This window comes from Castor canadensis, chromosome 14 (genome assembly GCF_047511655.1).
Source record: "Castor canadensis chromosome 14, mCasCan1.hap1v2, whole genome shotgun sequence".
Classification (NCBI taxonomy): domain Eukaryota; kingdom Metazoa; phylum Chordata; class Mammalia; order Rodentia; family Castoridae; genus Castor; species Castor canadensis.
The window spans coordinates 73,382,833-73,408,220 of NC_133399.1; the positions used below are offsets into that span (position 1 = coordinate 73,382,833).

The 25,388-nt window shown below is 37.8% G+C and overlaps 1 protein-coding gene across 17 annotated transcripts in view; it reads left to right on the forward strand.

Annotated features, from left to right (window-relative positions):
- The window catches only part of Pcm1 (pericentriolar material 1), an 86,819-nt gene extending 70,477 nt beyond the window's left edge, over window positions 1-16,342 (forward strand). For 16 of the 17 annotated variants that reach the window (XM_074054766.1, XM_074054765.1, XM_074054772.1 and 13 more), the window contains 6 exons: window positions 576-736; window positions 9,003-9,075; window positions 9,854-10,110; window positions 12,638-12,730; window positions 12,819-12,933; window positions 14,159-16,342. In XM_074054766.1, coding sequence (XP_073910867.1) covers window positions 576-736; window positions 9,003-9,075; window positions 9,854-10,110; window positions 12,638-12,730; window positions 12,819-12,933; window positions 14,159-14,184 — 725 coding nt within the window. In that variant the 3' untranslated portion in view covers window positions 14,185-16,342. The remainder of the gene's footprint in view (window positions 1-575; window positions 737-9,002; window positions 9,076-9,853; window positions 10,111-12,637; window positions 12,731-12,818; window positions 12,934-14,158) is intronic. The other variant, XM_074054771.1, reaches the window with a different exon arrangement.
- The last annotated feature ends 9,046 nt before the right edge of the window (window positions 16,343-25,388 follow it).

Here is a 25,388-nt window from a genome sequence, read left to right on the forward strand (position 1 = left end):
ATTCTTTTATAATCATTCTTTAATAAAGAATGATTCTTTTAATGAAGAACCATTAGTTCTTCATAGGTTACTTACTGAAACACTTTGGAGGAGTGTAGTGGGCATAGAATTAAATGTCAACTCTGAATTTTAATTCCATTGTATAATTCTGACTATTAGGTGTATGACCCTGATTAATTACCTGGCCAGGCATGGTGGCTTATGCTTGTAATCCCAGCACTTGGGAGACAGAGGCAAGAGGATCATTAATTTGAGATCAGCTTGAGCTGCATAGTGGTATCCTGTCTCATATTTAAAAAAAAAAAAAAACTGTCCTTTCTGTACCAGTTTCTAGTACTTACCGATTTGAAGATTTCAAATACAGTCTGAATGCAGTAAATGGTAGCCATTATTAGGATTAAATGATGTGGGTGTGGTGTATACCTGTAGTCTGAAGGCTGAGGTGGGAGGAGGGAGGATATCTTGAGTCTAGGAATGTGATACCAGCCTGAGCAACATAGTAAGACCCCATCTTCAAAGGGGGAAAAAAAGAATTTTGTGAAATTTACTAAAAATTTGTGTATTAATCAACTTAGATTTGTCTAAAGCTGAAACTCAGGCTTTAACTAATTATGGAAGTGGAGAAGATGAGAATGAGGATGAAGAAATAGAAGAGTTTGAAGAAAGACCTGTAGATGTCCAGACTTCACTTCAGGCTAACACTGAAACGACAGAAGAAAATGAACATGACAGTGAGGTATTCCACAATAGATAAACATACTTTCCATTAGTATTACTTCAACTCTTGAAAGACAGAGTCTTCTGGAAGATGTCAAAATTAGTTTTTCCCATTCTTGTTTTTAGGCGTACGACCTCTTTAATGTATTTATTAGAATTTGTATTTTAATTTTGTATTTAACAATGTTTAAAAAATTATTTTGTAAGAAGTCTTAAAAACTGTGAGATACTTTAGAACATCTAGGGTTTTTTAAAATCACTATGTTTTTCTTTTTTTTTTTTTCATTTTTCTTTTATTATTCATATGTGCATACAAGGCTTGGTTCATTTCTCCCTCCTGCCCCCACCGCCTCCCTTACCACCCACTCCGCCACCTCCCTCTCCCCCCTCCTCAATAACCAGCAGAAACTATTTCGCCCTTATTTCTAATTTTGTTGTAGAGAGAGTATAAGCAATAATAGGAAGGAACAAGGGTTTTTGCTGGTTGAGATAAGGATAGCTATACAGGGCATTGACTCACATTGATTTCCTGTGCGTGGGTGTTACCTTCTAGGTTAATTCTTTTTGATCTAACCTTTTCTCTAGTACCTGTTCCCCTTTTCCTATTGGCCTCAGTTGCTTTAAGGTATCTGCTTTAGTTTCTCTGCGTTAAGGGCAACAAATGCTAGCTAGTTTTTTAGGTGTCTTACCTATCCTCACCCCTCCCTTGTGTGCTCTCGCTTTTATCATGTGCTCATAGTCCAATCCCCTTGTTGTGTTTGCCCTTGATCTAATGTCCACATATGAGGGAGAACATACGATTTTTAGTTTTTTGAGCCAGGCTAACCTCACTCAGAATGATGTTCTCCAATTCCATCCATTTACCAGCGAATGATAACATTTCATTCTTCTTCATGGCTGCATAAAATTCCATTGTGTATAGATACCACATTTTCTTAATCCATTTGTCAGTGCTGGGGCATCTTGGCTGTTTCCATAACTTGGCTATTGTGAATAGTGCCGCAATAAACATGGATGTGCAGGTGCCTCTGGAGTAACAGTCTTTTGGGTATATCCCCAAGAGTGGTATTGCTGGATCAAATGGTAGATCGATGTCCAGCTTTTTAAGTAGCCTCCAAATTTTTTTCCAGAGTGGTTATACTAGTCTATATTCCCACCAACAGTGTAAGAGGGTTCCTTTTTCCCCGCATCCTCGCCAACACCTGTTGTTGGTGGTGTTGCTGATGATGGCTATTCTAACAGGGGTAGGTGGAATCTTAGCGTGATTTTAATTTGCATTTCCTTTATTGCTAGAGATGGTGAGCATTTTTTCATGTGTTGTTTGGCCATTTGAATTTCTTCTTTTGAGAAAGTTCTGTTTAGTTCACTTGCCCATTTCTTTATTGGTTCATTAGTTTTGGGAGAATTTAGTTTTTTAAGTTCCCTGTATATTCTGGTTATCAGTCCTTTGTCTGATGTATAGTTGGCAAATATTTTCTCCCACTCTGTGGGTGTTCTTTTCAGTTTAGAGACCATTTCTTTTGTTGAGCAGAAGCTTTTTAGTTTTATGAGGTCCCATTTATCTATGCTATCTCTTAGTTGCTGTGCTGCTGGGGTTTCATTGAGAAAGGTCTTACCTATACCTACTAACTCCAGAGTATTTCCTACTTTTTCTTGTATCAACTTAAGAGTTTGGGGTCTGATATTAAGATCCTTGATCCATTTTGAGTTAATATTGGTATAGGGTGATATACATGGATCTAGTTTCAGTTTTTTGCAGACTGCTAACCAGTTTTCCCAGCAGTTTTTGTTGAAGAAGCTGCTATTTCTCCATTGTATATTTTTAGCTCCTTTGTCAAAGATAAGTTGCTTATAGTTGTGTGGCTTCATATCTGGGTCCTCTATTCTGTTCCACTGGTCTTCATGTCTGTTTTTGTGCCAGTACCATGCTGTTTTTATTGTTATTGCTTTGTAATATAGTTTGAAGTCAAGTATTGTGATACCTTCTGCATTGTTCTTTTGACTGAGTATTGCCTTGGCTATTCGTGGCCTCTTGTGTTTCCATATAAATTTAACAGTAGATTTTTCAATCTCTTTAATGAATGTCATTGGAATTTTGATGGGAATTGCATTAAACATGTAGATTACTTTTGGGAGTATCGACATTTTTACTATGTTGATTCTACCAATCCATGAGCATGGGAGATCTCTTCACTTTCTATAGTCTTCCTCAATCTCTTTCTTCAGAAGTGTATAGTTTTCCTTGTAGAGGTCTTTCACATCTTTTGTTAGGTTTACACCTAGGTATTTGATTTTGTTTGAGGCTATTGTAAATGGAATTGTTTTCATACATTCTTTTTCCATTTGCTCATTGTTAGTGTATAGAAATGCTAATGATTTTTCTACGTTGATTTTATATCCTGCTACCTTGCTATAGCTATTGATGATGTCTAGAAGCTTCTGAGTAGAGTTTTTTGGGTCTTTAAGGTATAGGATCATGTCGTCTGCAAATAGGGATATTTTGACAGTTTCTTTACCTATTTGTATTCCTCTTATTCCTTCTTCTTGCCTAATTGCTCTGGCTAGGAATTCTAGTACTATGTTGAATAGGAGTGGAGATAGTGGGCATCCTTGTCTGGTTCCTGATTTTAGAGGGAATGGTTTTAATTTTTCTCCGTTAAGTATAATGCTGGCTGTAGGTTTGTCATATATAGCTTTTATAATGTTGAGGAACTTTCCTTCTATTCCTAGTTTTCTTAGAGATTTTCTCATGAAATGGTGTTGGATCTTATCAAAGGCTTTTTCTGCATCTATTGAGATGATCAAGTGGTTTTTGTCTTTGCTTCTGTTAATGTGGTTTATTACGTTTATTGATTTTCGTATGTTGAACCACCCCTGCATTCCTGGGATGAAGCCTACCTGGTCATGGTGAATAATCTTTTTGATGTGTTGCGGAATTTGGTTTGCCATTATTTTGTTGAGGATTTTTGCATCAATGTTCATTAAGGAGATTGGCCTGTAGTTCTCCTTTTTGGAAGTGTCTTTGCCTGGTTTGGGGAGAAATGTAATACTGGCTTCATAAAATGTGTTAGGCAGTTTTCCTTCCCTTTCTATTTCATGGAACAGTTTAAGGAGGGTTGGCATCAGTTCTTCTTTAAAGGTCTGATAGAATTCAGCAGAGAATCCATCAGGTCCTGGACTTTTCTTTTTGGGGAGACTCTTGATTGCTGCTTCAATTTCATTTTGTGTTATAGGTCTATTCAGGTGATTAATTTCCTCTTGGTTCAGTTTTGGATGATCATATGTATCTAGAAATCTTTCCATTTCTTTTAGATTTTCAAATTTATTTGAATATAGGTTCTCAAAGTAGTCTCTGATGATTTCCTGGACTTCCATGGTGTTTGTTGTTATCTCCCCTTTTGCATTCCTAATTCTACTAATTTGAGTTTTTTCTTTCCTCATTTTAGTCAGGTTTGCCAGGGGTCTATCGATCTTGTTTATTTTTTCAAAGAACCAACTTTTTGTTTCATTAATTCTTTGTATGGTTTTTTTGGTTTCTATTTCGTTGATTTCAGCTCTTATTTTTATTATTTCTCTCCTTCTATTTGTTTTGGGATTTGCTTGTTCTTGTTTTTCTAGGAGTTTGAGATGTATCATTAGGTCATTGATTTGGGATCTTTCAATCTTTTTAATATATGCACTCATGGCTATAAACTTTCCTCTCAAGACTGCCTTAGCTGTGTCCCATAGGTTCCGGTAGGTTGTGTTTTCATTTTCATTGACTTCCAGGAACTTTTTAATTTCCTCTTTTATTGCATCGATGATCCATTCTTCATTAAGTAATGAGTTATTTAGTTTCCAGCTGTTTGTATGTTTTTTGTCTTTACTTTTGTTGTTGAGTTCTACTTTTACTGCATTGTGGTCAGATAGTATGCACGGTATTATTTCTATTTTCTTATATTTGCTGAGGCTTGCTTTGTGCCCTAGGACATGATCTATTTTGGAGAAGGTTCCATGGGCCGCTGAGAAGAATGTATATTGTGTAGAGGTTGGATTAAATGTTCTGTAGACATCTACTAGGTCCACTTGATCTATTGCATATTTTAGATGTTGGATTTCTTTATTGAGTTTTTGTTTGGATGACCTATCTATTGATGATAATGGGGTGTTAAAGTCTCCCACAACCACTGTGTTGGCGTTTATATATGCTTTTAGGTCTTTCAGGGTGTGTTTGATGAAATTGGGTGCGTTGACATTGGGGGCATACAGATTGATGATTATTATTTCCTTTTGGTCTATTTCCCCTTTTATTAGTATGGAATGTCCTTCTTTATCTCGTTTGATCAATGTAGGTTTGAAGTCTACTTTGTCAGAGATAAGTATTGCTACTCCTGCTTGTTTTCGGGGGCCATTGGCTTGGTAAATCTTCTTCCAGCCTTTCATCCTAAGCATATGCTTATTTCTGTCAGTGAGATGAGTCTCCTGTAAGCAACAAATTGTTGGATCTTCTTTTTTAATCCATTTTGTCAAACGGTGTCTTTTGATGGGTGAATTAAGTCCATTAACATTAAGCCTTAGTACTGATAGGTATGTGGTGATTCCTGCCATTTAGTTGTCTTAGTTGTTTGAAGGTTTGATTGTGTGTATGTAACTTGATGTTACTCTCTACTGTCTTGCTTTTTCTTATCCTGTGGTTTGGTGCTGCCTGCCTTTTCATGGTTAAGTTGGGTGTCACTTTCTGTGTGCAGGATCCCTTGCAGAATCTTTTGTAATGGTGGCTTTGTGGTCACATATTGTTTTAGTTTCTGCTTATCATGGAAGACTTTTATTGCTCCATCTATTTTGAATGATAGCTTTGCTGGGTAGAGTATCCTGGGGTTGAAGTTATTTTCATTCAGTGCCCGGAAGATCTCACCCCACGCTCTTCTTGCTTTTAATGTTTCTGTTGAGAAGTCTGCTGTGATTTTGATGGGTTTACCCTTGTATGTTACTTGTTTTTTCTCTCTTACAGCCTTCAATATTCTTTCCTTAGTTTCTGAACTTGTTGTTTTAATGATGATATGTCGTGGAGTAGTTCTATTTTGATCTGGTCTGTTTGGTGTCCTGGAGGCCTCTTGCATTTGTATGGGAATATCTTTCTCTAGATTTGGGAAATTTTCCGTTATTATTTTGTTGAATATATTGCGCATTCCCTTCGCTTGCACCTCTTCTCCTTCTTCGATGCCCATGATTCTCAAGTTTGGTCTTTTCATGGAGTCAGTGAGTTCTTACATTTTCTTTTCACAGGTCTTGAGTTGTTTAATTAACAACAATTTCCTCCCACTGCCACTTTCACAAGAGTCCCCACTCCTGGTTGCTGGGTGCGCGCCCCGCTCCGCCAGAGCCTCTCCAGCCCACCCGGCTTGTTTATTTACACTCCCAGGAAGGCTTACCTTCCCCCAATCTTCAGCACTCAGGGCGCCCCACCCTCTTTCCAGCGTGTCTTAACTGTTGTTATTGCTTATTACTCAGTTTCTCTTTTTTTTTTCCCCGGTGGAGGTCAGTCTGTCCAGGGGCTATGCTGCTCTGGCCCAGGCTTGTCTGTGGGGCTACCGCAGTACCGCGAAGCCCACCTGGTCCACGTCTTCCCAAGCCGTATGGGCGCCAGCCACTGGCGGTCCCGGGGGCCCTCCTCGTTTCTCCGTTTAACGTGAAGTGGAGATTCTCTGCACCGGCTGGAGATGTGGAGGGGTCAAAGTTATGCCTTTTCTCGGTGATTATGCCTGCAAAGTGTGTCTCCAGCGTCTCTCCAAGATTTCACTATAGGAGGGTCGCTTTTTGCTTCCTACCTCTAGCCGCCATCTTGGAATCTACTATGTTTTTCTTTTACATGACCATAGTTCGATCACAAAAATAAGATCATTTCCTTTTCTACCTTTACCTCATCCTACTCAAAAGGCAACACCTTGTGTAATTTCTTCTAGTATTTGCCTCCATATTTCTGAATTGTGTATGTTTTGGTTAAACTTACACTTAACCAAATATTTAGATTTAACCAAACTCTGTAAATATTACTGACTGCTAAACCAAGTACACATTGTTACCGCTTAACTTCATACACCTTTATTTGTGTGTGTGTGTTTTGCTAGGGATTAAACCCAGGGCCTTGTGTATGCTAGGCAAACGCTTAACCACTCAGCTATATCCCCAGCCCCCACCTTTCTTCTTAATTTAATAATTCTTTCAATTTTTGTTGATTTTCTTTGAACATATTCCAGGTTTTCTGATACATCCTTCAGTAGCTGAATAAACCTCCCAGCAGAATTTTGTACATGAACTAAATTTCACATTTTTTTCCTTCCTTGAACATTTCCCTACCCTGCTACATTCTACATTTGGCTATTCTTTAGATCTAATGAATAACTACCACCTTAGAAATCCTGTTTGTTCATTTATCTTCTTTTTCATACTTGTTTCTAGAATCCAATCTTTTGTCTTTCTCTTTCTTATTTAATGGCCTCATTTTAAGGGAACATATCTTCTAGAAAGTAACTTTGAAAAAGTGCATAAAACATAAGTCTTTTGAGATGTAGCACGTCTAAGAAAATCTTAGCCAGGTGGTGGTGCTCACACCTGTGATCCTAGGTACTCAGGAGGCAGAGATAGGAGGACCGTGTTTGAAGCCCAGCCCCAGCAAATAGTTCCAGAGACCATATCTTGAAAAAAAGAAACCTTTACAAAAAAGGGTTGGCAGAGTAGCTCAAGCCCGAGTATCACAAAAAAAGAAAAAAGAAAGATCTCAGTTCCTTCAGTTCTTCTGTGTTAAGAATATTTTCCTCAGATCTTTAAAGGTGCTACTTCATTGTGTTAAGCTCCAGTGTTGCTGTAGCGCAGTACCAGGCCTTAGTTGTCATCCTTTGTGTATTTCTTTTTCTCCCCTCCCTACTCCAAAGTTTTTCCCCCAGAATTCTGAAATTTTCTAATAATAGACTTTGTTGTGAGGCTTTTTTTCCATGTACTCTATGGGGTATTCAGTGGATTTTTTTTTTTTTTCAATTTATATCCTTTCCTTCAACTAGGTAATTTTCTTTATTTCTTCCCCCACATTTTCTCTTCTCTATTAGATATTGTTAGCTCTTGTGGGTTGATCATCTCATTTCTCCTCTTTTCCTATTATTGTCCCATTACTTTATCTTTTTTTACTTTCTGGAAGATTTCCTTGGCCTTAAAACTTGTATGAAATTCTTTTTATTTCAACTGTCATATTTTTTACTTCTAAACACCTTTTAAAATTTTTTCTGCTTATTTTTTATAGCATTGTGTTAGTTCATATAAGCAATGTCTTATCTACCTGTGGGCTTTCTTCAAATATTTGCTGAAACTTGGATGTTTATATTAAAGAATGATATACCCAAAAAGTTGGTTTGGGTTCTTTTTTTCTCTGTAGAGCATTTAGATAGATAGCCAACTTTTTGTAAGAAACTCCCAAATGTCAGTGTTGGGTTTTTTTGGTGAATTTTTTTTTTATTTTGAGTGGTTTAACTTGAAAGAAAGGTTTTTCTTCTCCAGCCTGTGTGTGTAAATAAGCTTGACTGCTGGTGTTAGGGAAGTAAATGCGGGAATGAGGCTGAGTGCCCCAACATTACATAGTCTTGCACTAAATTCTTCTGCTTTCAGTAGGACATTTTACCACATGCTCATTTGTGCCTTTTTTACCCCACCTCGCCCCCAAGTTGTGGGCATACTAATTTATTTTCTCTGAAATATAGATTATTTTCTCTGAAATATAATCTATGAGATTTGGCAATGAGAACCTAGGAGTCCCCGCTTTTCTTGAACTGTTTTAAATAACTACTGCCACTGGCACCTAGTTTTCATCATCAGCCCCTACTCCTTCCTTCCTTTGTACAATCTTCTAGATTCTACGAAGGTAAATATCAATTTTTGTTTCCTCCCCCTGCTGAAGGCACTTGGCTTTGCTCATCTTCCTCACCTCCTGTTCACTTCCTCTCCTCTACTCTTAATGTTTATATATATATATATAGAGAGAGAGAGAGAGATATCTTTTGGTTTTATTTAAGATATGGTCTGAGAAAAATAATAAAATAAAATTATTTTATTCTAGTTCTCTGAATTGTTTTGTTTGTCTAAGAAGAAAAGTAAACCTTTTTACTTAGCCATCTTGTAAGCCTCCTTAAAATAATCTTAGAAGGTATTTTTAAATTCCCTAGTTTGAAGATCTGAGGCTAGACAAAAACCATATAATTATAACCATCTCTTTGGTGATCACATATTTTAAGGCCTTCCTATTAAAACATCTTTTTTAGGTTCTACAACATGACCTTGAAAAAACAGCAGAAAGCACAAATTTCCCATCAGAACAAGAGCCCATTAGTAAAGGTAAGAAAACTGTTTATTTTGGTGGGACTGGGGTTTGAACTCAGGGCTTCACACTTGAAAAGCAAGTGTGCTCTATTGCATGAGCCACACCTCTAGTCCATTTTACTCTCTTTATTTTTTTTGGAAATGGAGTCTCACAAGCTGTTTGCCTGGGCTGGCTCTAAACCACAATCTTCCCAATCTCAACCTCCTAAGTAACTAGAATTACAGGTGTGAGCCACCGGCAACTGTTCAGTTTTAAGATTACTTAAAATACCTTTTGTGTGCTTAAAACTATAAAAAAAAAATTACTTTTCTACTGTTAAAAAAATTTTGGTAGAAAATATAAGAGGACTTTGTTTCTGCAAATAGAAGGTTTTTTAAAGTTAAGAAATGTTTACTTGGAGAAAAATTCTCCAAGGAGTATCTTTTAGATACATGTAAATGGGGGTAATTTTCTTTTTTCCTTTCTTCTTCTCTGTTCTCGCCTCCCCTGTCCTCCCCTTCCCTTCTCTCTTTTCCCTTCCCCTCCACTTCCCTTTCCTCTCCTCTCCTCTCTCCTTTCCTTTCCCCCCATTCCTGGTGACTTCTAGCCGTCTCATTTTTAAATGTTCCTGGATGGTTCTGTTCAACTATATTTGGGAGCCATGGCTAAAGGAAATTTGGAGTTGCCTTTTCTTTTGGGTTCTAAGTGTCTTGATTACTCCATTCCTGTATATTGTCTTTATTTGATGTAGTAGAGAATAAAATTTAATAACTACTGCATTTCAGTGATGTTACAACTTTCTTTTGATGGCAGGTGATGAAGATGATTCTCCTGTGAAACCCTGTTACCTCAACATCTTGGAAAATGAGCAACCTTTAAATAGTGCTGCCCCTAAGGACTCGCTTACCACTATCGATTCATCTAAACAGCCTGACCCTTTGCCATTACCTTTAACTGAAATTGAAACCTTAGTGCCTAGAGTCAAAGAAGTTAAATCTGCTCAGGAAACCCCTGAGAGCTCTCTGGCTGGAAGTCCTGATACTGAATCTCCAGTGTTAGTGAATGACTATGTATGTATCATTTATAATTCCATATATTTTGGCTTTTTGTTTCTGCGCACATTTCTTTACATTTTTCAGCATGTAAATCAAACTCCACTTTGTATTTAGGTTTAGAACCTGTCAAAACATTTTTATTTCATATTGATATTTCAACTTTAGCAGAAGAGTAATAGTAAATTAAGATGAACATCTCAAAACGAACAAGCTATTTATAGTTTTGATAACCAAAGAGATAAATTATAGGTGGCAGCATTAAGAGAGTTCATTTCATATTCAGATCTGAAGTCATAATGATACATCACTATCTCCTACCTACCCTTTTTTTTTTACATGAAGAGATTTGTTTTTACATTTTTTTATTAGCATGTATTAGTTGGACAAAAGAGTAGTAATGTTTCCATACATCAAATTACCCCTTCTATCACTTTTTTTTATTTTTCCCTTTTCATACATGTGTATAAGTATATGTATACATATTCACTACCACCTCTTCATCCTCTCCTTTTCCCTCCCCCTATCCACTGGTACCTACCCCAAAACAACCTGTTTGACATTACTATCATTCATTTTTAAGGACTAGATTCCACCTACCTAGCCATTTTTGACTTCTCAGCTATTTAGGACATTTCATAATTTTTGGATAAATCTCAAGGTTTAAATTTGGGGTATGAAATAAAAATTTTTGATAGTAAAAGCCCTTATCTCTATACAATGAACAGCATAAAAATATGCTAGAAAAATCTGCATTAATGATAGTAAGTACAGTTAAGTTTGTTTCAATTAAACTTTATAGAAAGCAGGTTATTTTGAGGGCCTTTGGTTTTATACTTACCAACAAAAATAAAGATTTATAACATAGTATTTAAATTCAACAAGTACTTTTATATCTAAGGAATATGCGTTACTTTTTAAAAGTTAAATTGGTTTTCTTCTTAAAGATATTTATAATTATGATTTCATAATACCTCAGAAAAAAGGGAAAGTAACTCTGTTAAGCTGTTTTCTTTGTCTCACTGCCACTGAACCTAGAATTTAAAACTGAAAATTACCTGATTTTTTTCTCACTATTTGACCAGTGTGTAGAGTGGGCATAGGAGATACTCAATTGAAATTACCTTGAAGTTACATGATAGAGGGTCTTGAATTTAAATTTTAGACAAAGATCCCTACTGAAAGTTTTTACATAAGAAAGTGAAATGGTCAAACTTATGGTCTGTGAAAATTAATCTGATGACTATGATGAGTTGTTAAGGAAGGTATATTATAATGGTATCATCAGTAAAAAATACAAGCTGAATAATAGCAGATGGGTGAGAACGTTGCAAGAAAAAGTAGCTCAAATGGTATAGCACCTGTCTATCAAGTACAAGGTCCTTAGTTCAACTCCATTACCACCAAAAGAAGTATAATAAAAAAAAATTTTAAGAGGCAGACTGGCTCAAGTGACAGAATACCTGTCTGCAAATACAAATAACTGAGTTCAACCCTCAGTACTGCAAAAGGAAAGTCTAGGCCAGGTCCCAGTGGTTCATGCCTGTAGATTACTCTGGAGACAGAGATCTGGAAGATGGTGTTTTGAGGCCAACCCCAAGGGAAAAATTTCGTTATAACTTATTTGAACCAGTAGTTTGGCTGCATAGTGGTGCTCACCTGCCATCTCAGCAGTGGTAGAAAACATAAATAGGAGGATCATGGTCCTGGCTGGCTTGGGCAAAAAGCTAAAGGCCCTGAGTTCAAACCCTCACCCCCTAAAAAAATAATAATAGGAAGAACTAGAGAGAGGAAAGATCAAGTTTAAGGAAAACACAGTTTGAGATGATCACAAAAGTAAATTGCTAAATTCATACCTCATGGTTATAACTGAACCTCAATAGAGTTGATAGTACTGAGAAGTTTGTAATTCCTATGTTCTGCTAGATAGAGCTCTGATGCATTCTGTAAACATTAAGAAATAAGGGCTGAGAATATAGCTCAGTGATAGAGCACTTGCCTATTGTGTGCCAAGGCACTGGGTTTGATCTCCAGTACAGTTTAAAAAAAAACCAAAAAGCAAGGAAAGAAGAGGGAGGGAGGGATTGTTACTGTATAGGGCTTTTGTTTCTTTGTTTTGTTTTGTTTTTGGCAATACTGTGGTTTGAACTCGGGGCTGCATGCTTGCTAAGCAAGCACCCTACCACTTGAGCCACTCTGCCAGCCCTGTTTTGTATTAGGTTTTTTTGAGGTAGGGTCTCACCAACCGTTTCCCCAGGCTGACCTCGAACTCTGGTTCTCCCGATCTCCACCTCCTCAGTAGCTAGGATTACAGGCATGAGCCACCGGCGCTGAGCCAAAAGCGCAACAGTATGCTCGCAGCTGTAGCCCTTCTTATGAACTACCAGTTTCTGATTTGATTTAAAAAATCTTGAGTATAGAAGAACCAAACATGATAGAATTGCTGCTATATAAGAATGCACTCTATTTCTTGGCATAGATGACTCCAGAGGGAGAATGCAGGTTTGTTTTTGTTTTTTTTTTTTTCATTAAATATATTTTACAGGAAGCAGAATCTGGTAATATAAGTCAAAAGTCTGATGAAGAAGACTTTGTGAAAGTTGAAGATTTACCACTCAAATTGACAATATATTCAGAGGTATTTGGCTCTTTAATTAAATTGTCTTTATATAACAAATATTGTTGTGATGAAAACATGATTTATATTTTTAATTTTCATTCCCAAGGCAGATCTAAGGAAGAAAATGGTAGAAGAAGAACAGAAAAACCATTTATCTGGTGAAATATGTGAAATGCAGACTGAAGAATTAGCTGGAAATTCTCAGACACTGAAAGAACCTGGTAAAAGTTACCAATTCTAATTTTATTGAACCATGAGCTTAACCATTTTGTTTTTCAAATGTGCTGCTAGTACTTGGAAGATTTAAGTTGTCTACTATTGGAAATGATGCATTCTGTAAAAATTTTAGTTCAGATCCTTTAGTGAAATAAATATACATGCACATAGTTTAACAAAGAAAGATACAAAAGAGCTAATGGTGAATATCATATACCCACTTCTTTTAATTACTACTTTTTATTTCTTCAGATCTATTCTTTATAATGTTTTATGATTTCTCTTAATATTTAAAATTCATATAATAGTTCTCATCTCTCCTATAACAAGTAGGTTCATATTATTTTTGACTTTTTGTTTTTTACCTTTGTTATTTTAAATACACACACTTTCCTATTTCTATCAGCTTTGGTCATTACCTTTCTGCTCTTCTCTCTTTGCTTTTGTCTTTTTGTTCAGTTTATCTCTTATAGTTTTAAGTAAACATACATTTTGTTTTTATAACTGATAATTAAATCTTAATATACTTAATCTCCTATTTTTCTGTATAAGTAACATTTATTATAAAGCCATGTGATAGTGTCAAATTTCTTTCTTTGGGTGTTAGAGTCACTCCAGAATGTTTTTTGCATTAAGATTAAAGGATTTTCTTTTTGTTATTCTCCATCAGTTCATCATTTGTTTAAAATCATGTATTTTTTTTTTTTTCCTTCTTTTTGTTCTTCTGGAAATAGGGTGAAAAGAAAAAGCTGACCATTCAGATACCAGACCTTCATTCAGTTAAAGCCTCGGTTCTGTTTTAGTACATGGCACCCATATCAACTGCAACCTGTCCTAATGTGCTAGGCTATAGCTCCCTCCTCTTTTCCAGTATGTTCCCATCTGCTTTGGGCATTCTGGTAATTTGGTAGTATCTCTTGTTCTCTGTTCTTTCCAGCTGCTCTTTTGTTTGTCTGCAGTTAATCATTTTTACAGTTCCTTTTTTTCTGGTGAGGATTTTGTACCTACAAGAAGTATCTGCTCAGTCTGCCATCATGAAACAGAAACCCTCACCTATTCTCTTTCACTGTTTGTTATCAGGGAATGCTAGATAAATTAGGATTTCCTTTACAATAACCTTATATGAAAAGTAAAAGCTTTTACAGAAGAGAATATTAAGAGTAAAATTAATAAGTAACATCTTAATTCAGTACATATTTATAAAACATTAATTATTATTCTGTTTTTCAGAAGCAGTGGGAGCCCAGAGCGTGTAAGATTTCTTCAGAGACTCATCTAACTCTCTCTTTACATAGTCAGTGCATATATGAAAATGACACTAAATAAACATCTGCTTTGTTCTACATAAAAATGTAAATTAGTTTGACACTGCATTTTTAATAGGTGTTCTAATTTCTGCCCATGGCAGTTTAAAACATCAGAAAACGAATCCTGGACTGATTCAAGCCTTGATACACTGTGGTTTTTTTATTTGTTTGTTCACTCATTTGTTTGTTTCTTTTCTTTTATGGTCTTCATTTTTCTCATTGTGATGTTTGGTAGTGTTAAGTTTAAAATGTAGTTTTAAATAAAGTTTGAACTTAACCCGTAAAGTATCTTTTTTGGAAATTATGTTGAATGCTATACAACAAATTACTGTTATACATAATTAGATATATTATTTATTCTAAAGCCAGTCTTTTATTAATTAATGCCAGTGTTGCTGCCATTGGGTTTAATGTTCTCTTAGCTACCAGCTGGTCCTCTGTAAGAACAGGGAGGATTACAAAGGTAACCAGGGTGCTGGAGGTGTGGCTCAAGAGGTAGAGTACCTGCTTTGCAACTCTGAAGTCCTGAGTTCAAATCCTAGCCCCACCAAAAAAAAAAGGTAGCCAGGATTATTTGCGAAGTTATCATAGATTATGTGTAAATAATTCATACAAATTGCCTAAGAAGTTTAGAGCGTATTACCTTAGTACCTAGAATTTACATAATTATCTATTAGGTGAATACTTTCCAGAATTTCAAATCCTATCTATGTTGCCTCAGTCTACAATTTTTAAACTAAGCTTTATATAATTAGATAGTATTTCTGCAGCCAAGTAAAATTCTAATTAATTTAAAATTAAAATCCAATTTCTTTTATGTAGTGATAAATAGAACTAAATTTATGTAACAGAATTAAGATTTTGTATGCCTTTGGACAAATTTGCCTTTTGAGATGATAATTTGAAACCAAAACCTAGTGAGAGAGAAGCAGGTTCACAGGTGAGGTATTGAAGTATTGACTTCTTCAAGTAAACCAATTTTAAAAGATGATTTTCCTTCTTATCCCATACTTGCCATAGGCCCAGTAAAATATCACAGAACAAGTTAACAATATATAAGTTAATCTTACAGGTTCTTCCCTGAGTAAAGCTAGAATAATAATTAGTTCTGAGCTCCATGTAGTCTTTAAAATTTGTTAACAATTTACAAGAAAAGAACTTGTTTGATATTCCTTTTAAAGTCTGACTTGCTCACTATCTTAGTATAAGCTATAATATCCAAATAGGGAATAGGGAGTGAGGATTTTCCTATGAGGATACTTATTGTATTGTTCCTTAACTTAAATTACGTTAGACCTATACTTTCAACTTTAATACCTATTTGGAAAATTACCAATCCACAATCAGGAACTTTTGCCGAGTTGGAGTGACTTTAGTGACGTTGGAACAATAATTTTCATTATATGTATAGGCAAATTCTATATTTTCTAACTAAACAAGAAGAGGGAGAGACTTCATTTTGGTACTCAAGCCAGGCCTTACATATTGCAGCTCTCTCTTGCTCTTTGTCTGCATGCATATTAAAGATAGATAGGAGTCTGGGCACAGTGTTGCATGTCTGTACTCCCTGTACTCAGGAGGCCAAGATAGGAGGATTTTCAGTTTGAGGCCACCTTGAACTACATAGTGATTTCCAGGCTAGCCTGGACTATACAACAAGATCTAGTCTCCAAAACAAACCAGAAAAGACAGAGTCAGAGGAAAAAATGAAATTAATACATTACTTTTTACCATGGTACCTATAAACCTTTCAAACCAGCGTATTTTGACTTGTGTTACAACTGATAGCTAGTCTCTTGTCTTCCTGTTTTAATAGATAATTTAGTTTTAAAATACACAGGGATTGAGATTAATATTTTCCTTAGTAACTATTTTTAAAGGGTGTTAGACATTAAATAGTCCTGCTTGTCTTAATTTATAAGTTAAAACTTTGGTTAGAGGTAGAGGAAGAAAAGTTCAAAATGAAGGAGGTAGACGCTTACACAGGTTGAGATAATACCTAAATTAGAGCTAGCCAGACTGTGACTGTGGCGGTACTGTGTATTTTGTAACAATTCACTTTGATAAATGCTTTTTCACTGTTAATAAATGTATATCCTACATACAACCTTGAATTGCCTTTTTATTTAAATTGAGATAATCACTTACACTTTCTAATTTATGCCAGCATTATGACTTATTTGACGGTTGTACTATAAAAAAATGATAGGAAAAAATGACATATTCTAGCCAAAAAGATTTCACTTGAGACCATTTTTTTCCCTCAGTGGTACTAGGGTTTGAACTCAAGGCCTTACTTGCCAGGCAGGCACTCATTTTGCGTTGGGTATTTTAGAGATTGGATCTCATGAACTATTTGCCCAGGACTGGCTTTGAACCATGATACTCCTGATCTCTGCCTCCTGAATAGCTGGAATTACATGTGTGAGCCACTGGTTCCTGGCTAAGACGATTTTTCTTACAGTATACATACATTTGCTTTATTATTTCTTTATTACCTTTATATTTTGTTCTGAGACTATAAATGTTAGATACAGTCTAGTAAAGTCTGTATGTAGAGGAGAAATGAGAATGAGACTTGGGAGGAAGAAATCTATTGTGCTCAAAGCACATGGCACATAGGGTCATAGGGGAGACATCAGATTTTTGTCAGGAGACAGAAGACAGGAGCCCAGGAAAGCTAACTAAAGCCTTTATTGAGGTTTCCTGAGGAAAGGCGTAGTTTGGGCTATAAGGGTGGTATCTAGTTGCCTGGTACCTTTTCTGGGACGATGCAAACCAGGGAAAATACTGAGGTGTAAGAATTAGATGAGGCATTGGTTGGCATTATCTCATGAAAGACCTGTTTCTGGCCTGGCCTTTACTACTAATCTCTAAGAAAGCTGGACCTCTGAACTGGGATGGGCTTGTCCTAACTAGCAAGCTTTTTAAGATGTCAAAGCATCATAAAATACAGAAAATAGAATGTGTGAATAATGCATACATAATGTAGAAAACATTCTCATATTTACTCAAAAACTGGCAAGTTTTATGTCCATTTTTAGTGTATAAAAACTCATCTGTCAAGAGGTATTGGCTCTGGATTTCACTTATTTCACTACACAAATGAGGTTCCCTGGTCACCTCGACTGGAGCAGCCAGCATTTTGTGTTGTGGTTGCACAACACTGATTGTTACTCTAATATTCCCTGTCTTTACATGTCTGCTTTCTTCCTCAGATTCCCTGTTGTCACTAGCCGGTTCAGTTTCTGAAAATTAAGGAATAGAATGAACCTCTGTGCCTACAAATGCCTTTGATGCGCACATATAAGAGAGAAATAATTCTACATGTTCCCATAACAACAATAGTAAACCCCCCAAAAAACCACAAAAACATTAGATCAGCAATTTACAGTCCTTGATTTTGGTTGTTTTAAAAACTAATCACCAGATAAAATTTCCACACCAGTAGTCTTCTTTTTCATATCAAATATATTTCCTGCATTAAAACTTTTCTTAAGTAGAGTTATTTATTATCTGAAAACAGGGATGGCTTCTTTTCCTATTTGTGCCCTCTTATCTCTTTTTCTTGCCTTACTTTTCTACCTGAGATCCGAAGTACTATATTGAGTAAGAGTTGTTAGAGTTGACACTCTTTTTTCCTGATTTTAGAGGAAATGCTTTCAGTTTTCTTCCACTTAGTATAATGTTGGTCATTGGTTTGATATACATACCCTTTCTTATGTTAAGGCATGATCTTTCTGTTCCTGTTTCTTCAGAGCTTTTATCGTGAAGGGATATTGGATTTTGTCAGAGATTTTTTTCTGCATCTATTGAGATGATCATGTGGTTTTTATTCTTGATTCTGTTTATGTACTGTGTTACATATATTGATTTGCACATGTTGAACTGTCCTTGTATTCCTGGTCTGAAACCAAGTTGATTGTGGTATATGATCTTTTTAAAGTTTTGTTCAATTAGATTTGCAGGGATTTTATGGAAGATTTTTGCATCTATATTCATCAAAGAAATTAGTCTATAGTTTCTGTTCTGTTTTTATCCAGTTTTGGTATCATGGTAGTACTGGCTTTGTAGAATGAATTTGGAAGTATTTCTTCCTTTTCTATTTTATGGAATGGTTTTGAGAAGCATTGGTGTTAATTCTTTAAAAGTTAGGTAGAATTCAGCAGTGAATCCACCGAGTCCTGGCATTTTCTTTGTCAGAAGCTACTTTATTACTGCTTCAATCTCATTGATTGTTGTAGATCCATTTAGGTTACATATATATATGTCCCTTTGGTTCAATTTTGGTAGGTAATATGTGTCTAGAAATTTATCTAGTTTTTCAAATTTATTAGAATATAATTTTTAAAAATATTCTCTAATGATCCTCTGAATTTCAGTGGTATCTTGTTATAATGTCCTCTTCACCTCTAATTTTATTAATTTGGACCTTCTCTTTCTTTTAGTTAGTTTGGTTAAAGGTTTCTATCTTGTATATCTTTTCAAAGAACCAACTCTGTTCCATTGATCCTTTAGTTTCTATTTCATTAATTTCAACTGTGATCTTTACTTATGCTAATTTTGGGTTTGGTTTGTCCTTTGGTAGGGTTTTTTTGTTGTTTGTTTTTTTTGTACTATGGTTTGAACTCAAAGCTTTGTGCTTGCTAGGCAGGCGCTCTCCCACTTGAGCCACTCCACCAGCCCTAGTGGTAGAGTGCCTGCCTAGCAAGCATGAAGTCCTGAGTTCAAATCCCGTACCACCAAAAAAAAAAAAAAGCAACTGAGAACTGCCTTGACTATATCCCACAGATTCTCTTTAAGTAGTAGTTTCATTTTAGTTCAATTTTAGGAAGTTTTTTATTTTCCCCAGTGATACACTGATCATTCAGTCTCCATATTTTTGTGTATTTTCTGTGGTTTCCTTACTGTTGATTTCTGGTTTTACTCCATTATGATCTGATAAGATGCAAGAAATATATATATATATATATATATATATATATTTGTAATTGTGAGGACTTATTTTCCACCTAGAATGTGATCTATTTTGGAGAACATTCTTTGACCTGCTGAGAAGAACATGTTTTCCACAGCTGTTGGGTGGAATATTGTATAGATTTCTGTTAAGTTCATTTGATCTGTTAAGTTTCATTTGCTCAAAGAAACTTCAGTTCAACTCTGAAGTTTCTTTGTTAATTTTTTGCCTGGGCGACTTTTCTGTTGATGAGATTGGAGTCTTAACTCTCCCACTATTATTATGTCTGAACCTATCTGTGCCTTTAATATCCATTAATGTTTGTCTTAAGGAATTAGGTACACCAATGTTTAGTGAACTTATATTTACAACTATATTTTGTTGATGTATTGTTCACTTTATTAGTGTGTAGTGACCTTCTTTACCTTTTCTCAATTTTAGCTTGTCATCTACTTGGTTAGATGAGTATAGCTAGTCAAACTTGCTTTTGGATTTCATGTGCTTGGAATGTCATTTTCTATCCTTTGTGTTTGTCTTTGCCAGTGAGGCCTGTTTCTTGGAGACAGCAAACAGTTGAATCATGTTTTTTAATCCAATTTGCAAGTCTGTGTCTTTTAATTGGAGAGTTAAAATCAAGAGGTATATGTAATTTCTGTGATTTTTTTCTAGTTGATTATTATTTGTTTTTTACTTTCTTATTCATCTTAGGGATTGGCTGGTTTACTGAGTTGAATATGTTTGATTCTTTCCTAATTCTCATTTGTTCATCTTTTTGTGAATTTTATTTTTCCAAAGCTCTTGTGATTGTGACTTTTTTTCCTCATCTGTGTGTAGGATCCCTTTAAGTATCTTTTGTGATACTGGCAAATGGTCATGAGTTGCTTTAGTTTGTGCTTATCTTGGAAGGTCTTTCCTAGATATAGTAATCTTGGTTGGCAGTTATTTACTCTTAGGACTTGAAATATCTCCTTTAATGTTTTCCTGCATTGTAGGGCTTCTCCTGAGAGGTCTGATGTAATTCTGATGCATTTGCCTATGTAAATACCTTCCTGGATGGATGGGGAAAGGAAAAATGAGAAAAGAAGCAAGATAGGAGAAGGAAAGTATATGAGATGAAAGCGTGAGGAATAATAGTAAGGAAAAACACAATAAAGCAAAAAGCAAGACAAAACAATAATAACAAAAAGACCAGTCATTATTTCTTGCTGAGGAGTTAGAATATTGACATTCCTCTTTTTTACCCTCCCAGGGATGTCATTTTGCAGTTTATTTGCTGTGAGGGGCAGGGATGTATGGAGTCCAAACAGACTAGACCTGAGCTCTGCTCTACTTTCCTAGGGGGCACGAGTACTATTATGACTGCTGCTTGGTTGAATTCCTTCCCGTTCTCTCCATACGCAGGCCCAGCAAGGAAACAAGTACATGAGCTGCCCTCAAGCTGCTTCTGAACTTGAGGACCACCCAGTTGGATACCCCTGATGCCAGAGGTGCTTAAGTGCACATGGGGGTGTGGGAAATGCCTAAGAGGTAGCTGCTTTTCCCCAACTGTCTTTGCTGTTTTGAGAGTGTAGAAAGAAGTCAGACCAAAGCAATCTAAGCAACCGATCCCACACACCCTGGTTAAACTAATCAGTCTCTGTCCTATCTCCTGTGCTCATATTCGCTCAGCTGGTCTCAACTCCTTTTCTCAGAGGTTGGGCTGCAGTTCCTAAATATAATTACCCTCCATTTCCCTCTTCAACATGACACAAACTTCCTATATCCCTGTGTCTGTGTCCAAGTCACAACCAGCTCCCACATTGATTATGTTTGTGGTTACTTTCTTAGCCAGTGAGGGAGGAAGGGAGCTTTTGAGTTGGAGGTATAAAAATGCAGGGGCTACTGTTTCCATCGCCGGAAGATTTGACTGTAAGACCTCTCTGGTGGCGGTTCCCTGTCATGCTCACTGTTTTGGCCAACAGTGTGGAGTGGGTCTGGTGGATAATTGAAAGAATATACGTGGAACAGGAGGCAATTGCATGTATATATAGGCAGCTTTATTCCAAGCAACAACACAGCACACTGCAGGAGGGAAGGAGAGATGGGGGCAACCTACCATCCCTGTCTCTTAAAACCCCCAAAAGCCAGTTATACAGCAGCCTGGGCTCATAATCACACTGTTACATAAGTGCACTTTGGCATCCAGCCAGGACCTGATGGCCCAAGGTTAAGTTTCCATGGTTACACCTTCAAGGTTACTTTACTAAAACAGTACTCCCAGAGCTGCGTTCCCCTCCTTCCAAGGTTGCCCCTGTGTGACTGAGAATATGGTCTCCACACTTTACCCCCTCTTGCAGTTGCATTCTTACATGGTATTTGGGCCCATAAGGAAGCTCCTTGAATCCAGAAGCCACAATAACACTATCTACTGCCAGGTGGACTCTAGGTTACTCTGCCATTTCTGTAAAGGGTCACCAGTGATGGCAGCTATTTGCATTATTTCCCGTTGGTCCTGTGCCATCTGTGGTATACAGCATCCCAGTTGGCAGGGTCCTACTGCAAAATAGCCAGAATGGTTCTGCATATATGTGGATGTCCCCAAGTACAACGTCTTAGCCATGTCCTGAAAGATAGGCCATCCACGATGGCTACATACCCATATATACCCAGCTAGAATCCAATCAGCTGGTTTGGTGCTGGTATAAGAATGATTATCCCACCAATGTCCAGGTGAAGGATAAATAATAGTATTACAGAATTCTCTGGGTAGCCAATCAGCTACTCAGAGTCTCCTTTGGTTTGTTCTATACCTATGGGTGCCTGTACGTGAACTCCACACGTTTGGCTGATACCCCCACCCATTCCATATGGCATAACCAATAGGGGGTGGCACTTGCCATGATCCTGTCTTAACAAAGTCTTAATCAGCTGTCATTGCTGATCCTATTCCCATTCTGTATGGTTGCCCTGGTACAGGTAGTTCCAGTCCTCCTGGGTAGCTGGGTGTATAGTCCATGGCAGTCCTCTGGCTGTATCCATTGGTAAGTTGTGCATACCCAGCAGTAGGTGACATGCACGCGAGCATATATGTGTGCCCAGGACAGCAGAGAGTTACTAGTCATCCTGGGAAAGATGATAACAAAGCAGAAGAAACTAAGTCCCGTCCACCAGGCAAAATACGTGCTATATGAGGTGTCCTAGTCAATACTGTAGCCAGTATAGGTTGACAACTCGGCTGCTGGTACCATACTTGTGCTCCAGACACCGTTGTGGGCTACACTGAAAGAGGGCTCCAATAAACAACATAAGAACCTTTTAAAATAGCAGTACCAGTCTGTGAAGTGGATACAACAGTGGGTAGGGGCCACGGACCCACAGGAGTTTCAATTACCAATTGATGTTCTGTCCCAAAGCAGAAGGCCACACCATCACCATCTACCATGTATTACCCATGGCCAAGACCACTTTTGTGTTTGCCCTTTTGAAATTGTAGTTGGAGCAGGCAGCATTAACAGTGGAGCTGGTTAAATGCATCTGGCCTGATGCCAACAGCCTATTCAACAAAGAATGGCCATCTCTCCTGGGATAATCATTTAACAAGCATACAACGTTAGGGAGCCGCTCAGCCCATCTATTCCAAGAGGGGGGATTAGGTGCTCTTATGCACAAATGGCACTTCAACATGCCATTATATTGTCCAGTCATTCCAGCAGCCTGCGGCTGATATGGCACATGCAATTTCCTTGAATGCCCTTTTCCTGGGCCCATGTTTGTACCTTGTGTCCAGCAAAATGAGTGCCTCAGTCACTATGTATTGTTGGGGATGTGCCATAGGCTGACATAAGTTGTTCTAGGCCTCATATAGTTGTATCCTGGAATGCATGCATAGCAGCAGATGCAAACGAGGCCAGTGGTGGTATCCACCGCAGTCAATATATAATTGCCTAGTGATATTGGTAGGGGTCCTATATAGTCTGCCTGTCAATCCTGCAGGGGCTTCTGCCCTCTATCAATGTTCCCTAAGGGAACAACATCACAGGGACACTTCGCAGCATACTTAAAGCAAGCAATACGTGCTTCCTGCACTTCTGCAATGGTAGTAGTTACTCCTAATTGTGGTCCTATAGCTGCCATAGTCTGTGCCCCCACATGACCAAGTGTCTCATGGAGCCAGATGACTCCCAAGGCATGAACTTTCTCAGTTCTGATTTTGGACAATGCATCTGCTTCTACATGTTCAGGAACACTGGTGGGCTGATGGGCAGATGTGTAATAAACACCTATTTATGGTGTCCCCAGTCCCATGCCTTGTCACAACTGCATATCCATAGGGTGCTTCATCCCACTCACCAATCCTGGCTATTCCACTGTGGGAACCATATAGTTAACCCCTTATGCATAGCCCAACTGTCCATAGCAACATGTACAGGGGAGTCTTCCTCTTTTATACAGCATGTAGCTCAGCCCACTGAGCACTTGGTCTATAGCCTTGTTTATACCATAGATTCATGGGATCCATCCAGTATCCCATGGTTACCTATAAGGGTGGCACTCCCCAGCAACTGCCAGCAGTATACCAAGTAGTGAGGAGTAGGGGCATCATCCCCTCCTGATACAGACTAGGGTCCATCCTATGTCTGGGACATCCACTAGAAGTAAATTCTTAAGGTCCTACAACAGCTGCCAGTTGTTCTCCTAATGGACTGGACTGCAAATTGGCACATTGGTCCAAATAGGCTCCCCACTTAGCCAGTGAAAGACTGAGTTACTCCAGTCCTGGGAAACTTAGATTCACTCCTGTCCTTGGAGACTTTGACCAAAATTGTACCTATCCTGCTATGGAGTACTTAGTCTAGACCTTAACCTCTTGTTTCCCCATTAAGGATCCTATAGCTATTAGAGCAGCATACACTGCCTCTAGCTGTTTCTCAATTAAAGTGTAGTGGAGTTAAGTTCCTTTCCATAATTGGGACCAAACACTAGTAGGCACTCGTATGCCATTTTGCCTTTGCCAGAGACCCCAACCATATCCTGTTGGCTCTACAGTAACATCCAGTTCAAATAGTTCCCCATTCCGAATGACAATAAGGGCTTGCATTTGAGCTATTAACTGTTTTTGTCTTAACGAAGGCGGTTTGTTCCAAGTCGGTCCAATCCCGTGCCGTGCCCTTTCGCACTAGGGCACACTGGGGCTGCAGTTGAAACCCTGTGTGGGATAAATGCCCTCCAGCATCCCAGTAGCCCTAAGAAGGCTTGTAGCTGTACTTTGTCCTGTGGTATCAGGGGCGCCTGTATTTTATCAATAACGGCATTGGGAATCACCCGAATTTTACCTGACCGTACAATACCCAAGAAGTTGGCAATAAAGCCAGGTCCTTGCATTTTGGCATCGTTGATTGGCAAACCCCAACATGATAGGGCCAACTGCAGAGAGAGATACCACTACTGCTTCTAGTTCTGCAAGAGAATGAGAGGTTAATAAAATGTCATCAGTGTAATGAGCCAAGCATACACCAGGATGTGTCCAAGTAGCAAAGTCCTTGGCAACCAGATTGTGACATAGTGTCAAACTATGCACATATCCTTGAGGGAACACCAAAATTGTTCACTGGTGAGTTGCCAGGTAAAGATACATTGATCTTGACTTTTCGGCACTATGGAGTCTATAGAGAAGAAAGCATTACCCAAATCCACCAAAGCCAATTGGTCTAAAATGTCCTTTGCCAAAGGCCCAGGAGCATGTAAAGGTGGAGTAACTTTATTAGGCCCCTGATAGTCCACAGGCAAGTTCCAAGTTCCGTATGGTTTCCATACTGGCCATATGGGAGAATTATAGGGGCTGTGTGCCGGGTGGATAATTTTTGCCTTTTCCAGTTCTGCAGTAGTGCCTGTTATCTTTCATGGCGTCCTGGCAACTTGCATTATTTCACATGAACTATTAGTGCAGGCACTGGCACACAGACTGAAGGGTGGTGTGGATGCCCTCACACCACTGTTTTTACTACACGTACACACAACCAAAATTCTCCCTGTGCCTAGCCACAGTCCTTGGAGGACATCCACCCCCAGGATGTATTCTGGCACCAGGGACAGGTATACCTTATACATCCAAGTGCCAATTGTCCAATTCCCAATGTCGCTTCTGCCTCCGCAACATGAATGGGGTGCTTGCCATACCATCCATTACTGCTGTGGCCCTTGGAATTTTGTAGGGTTG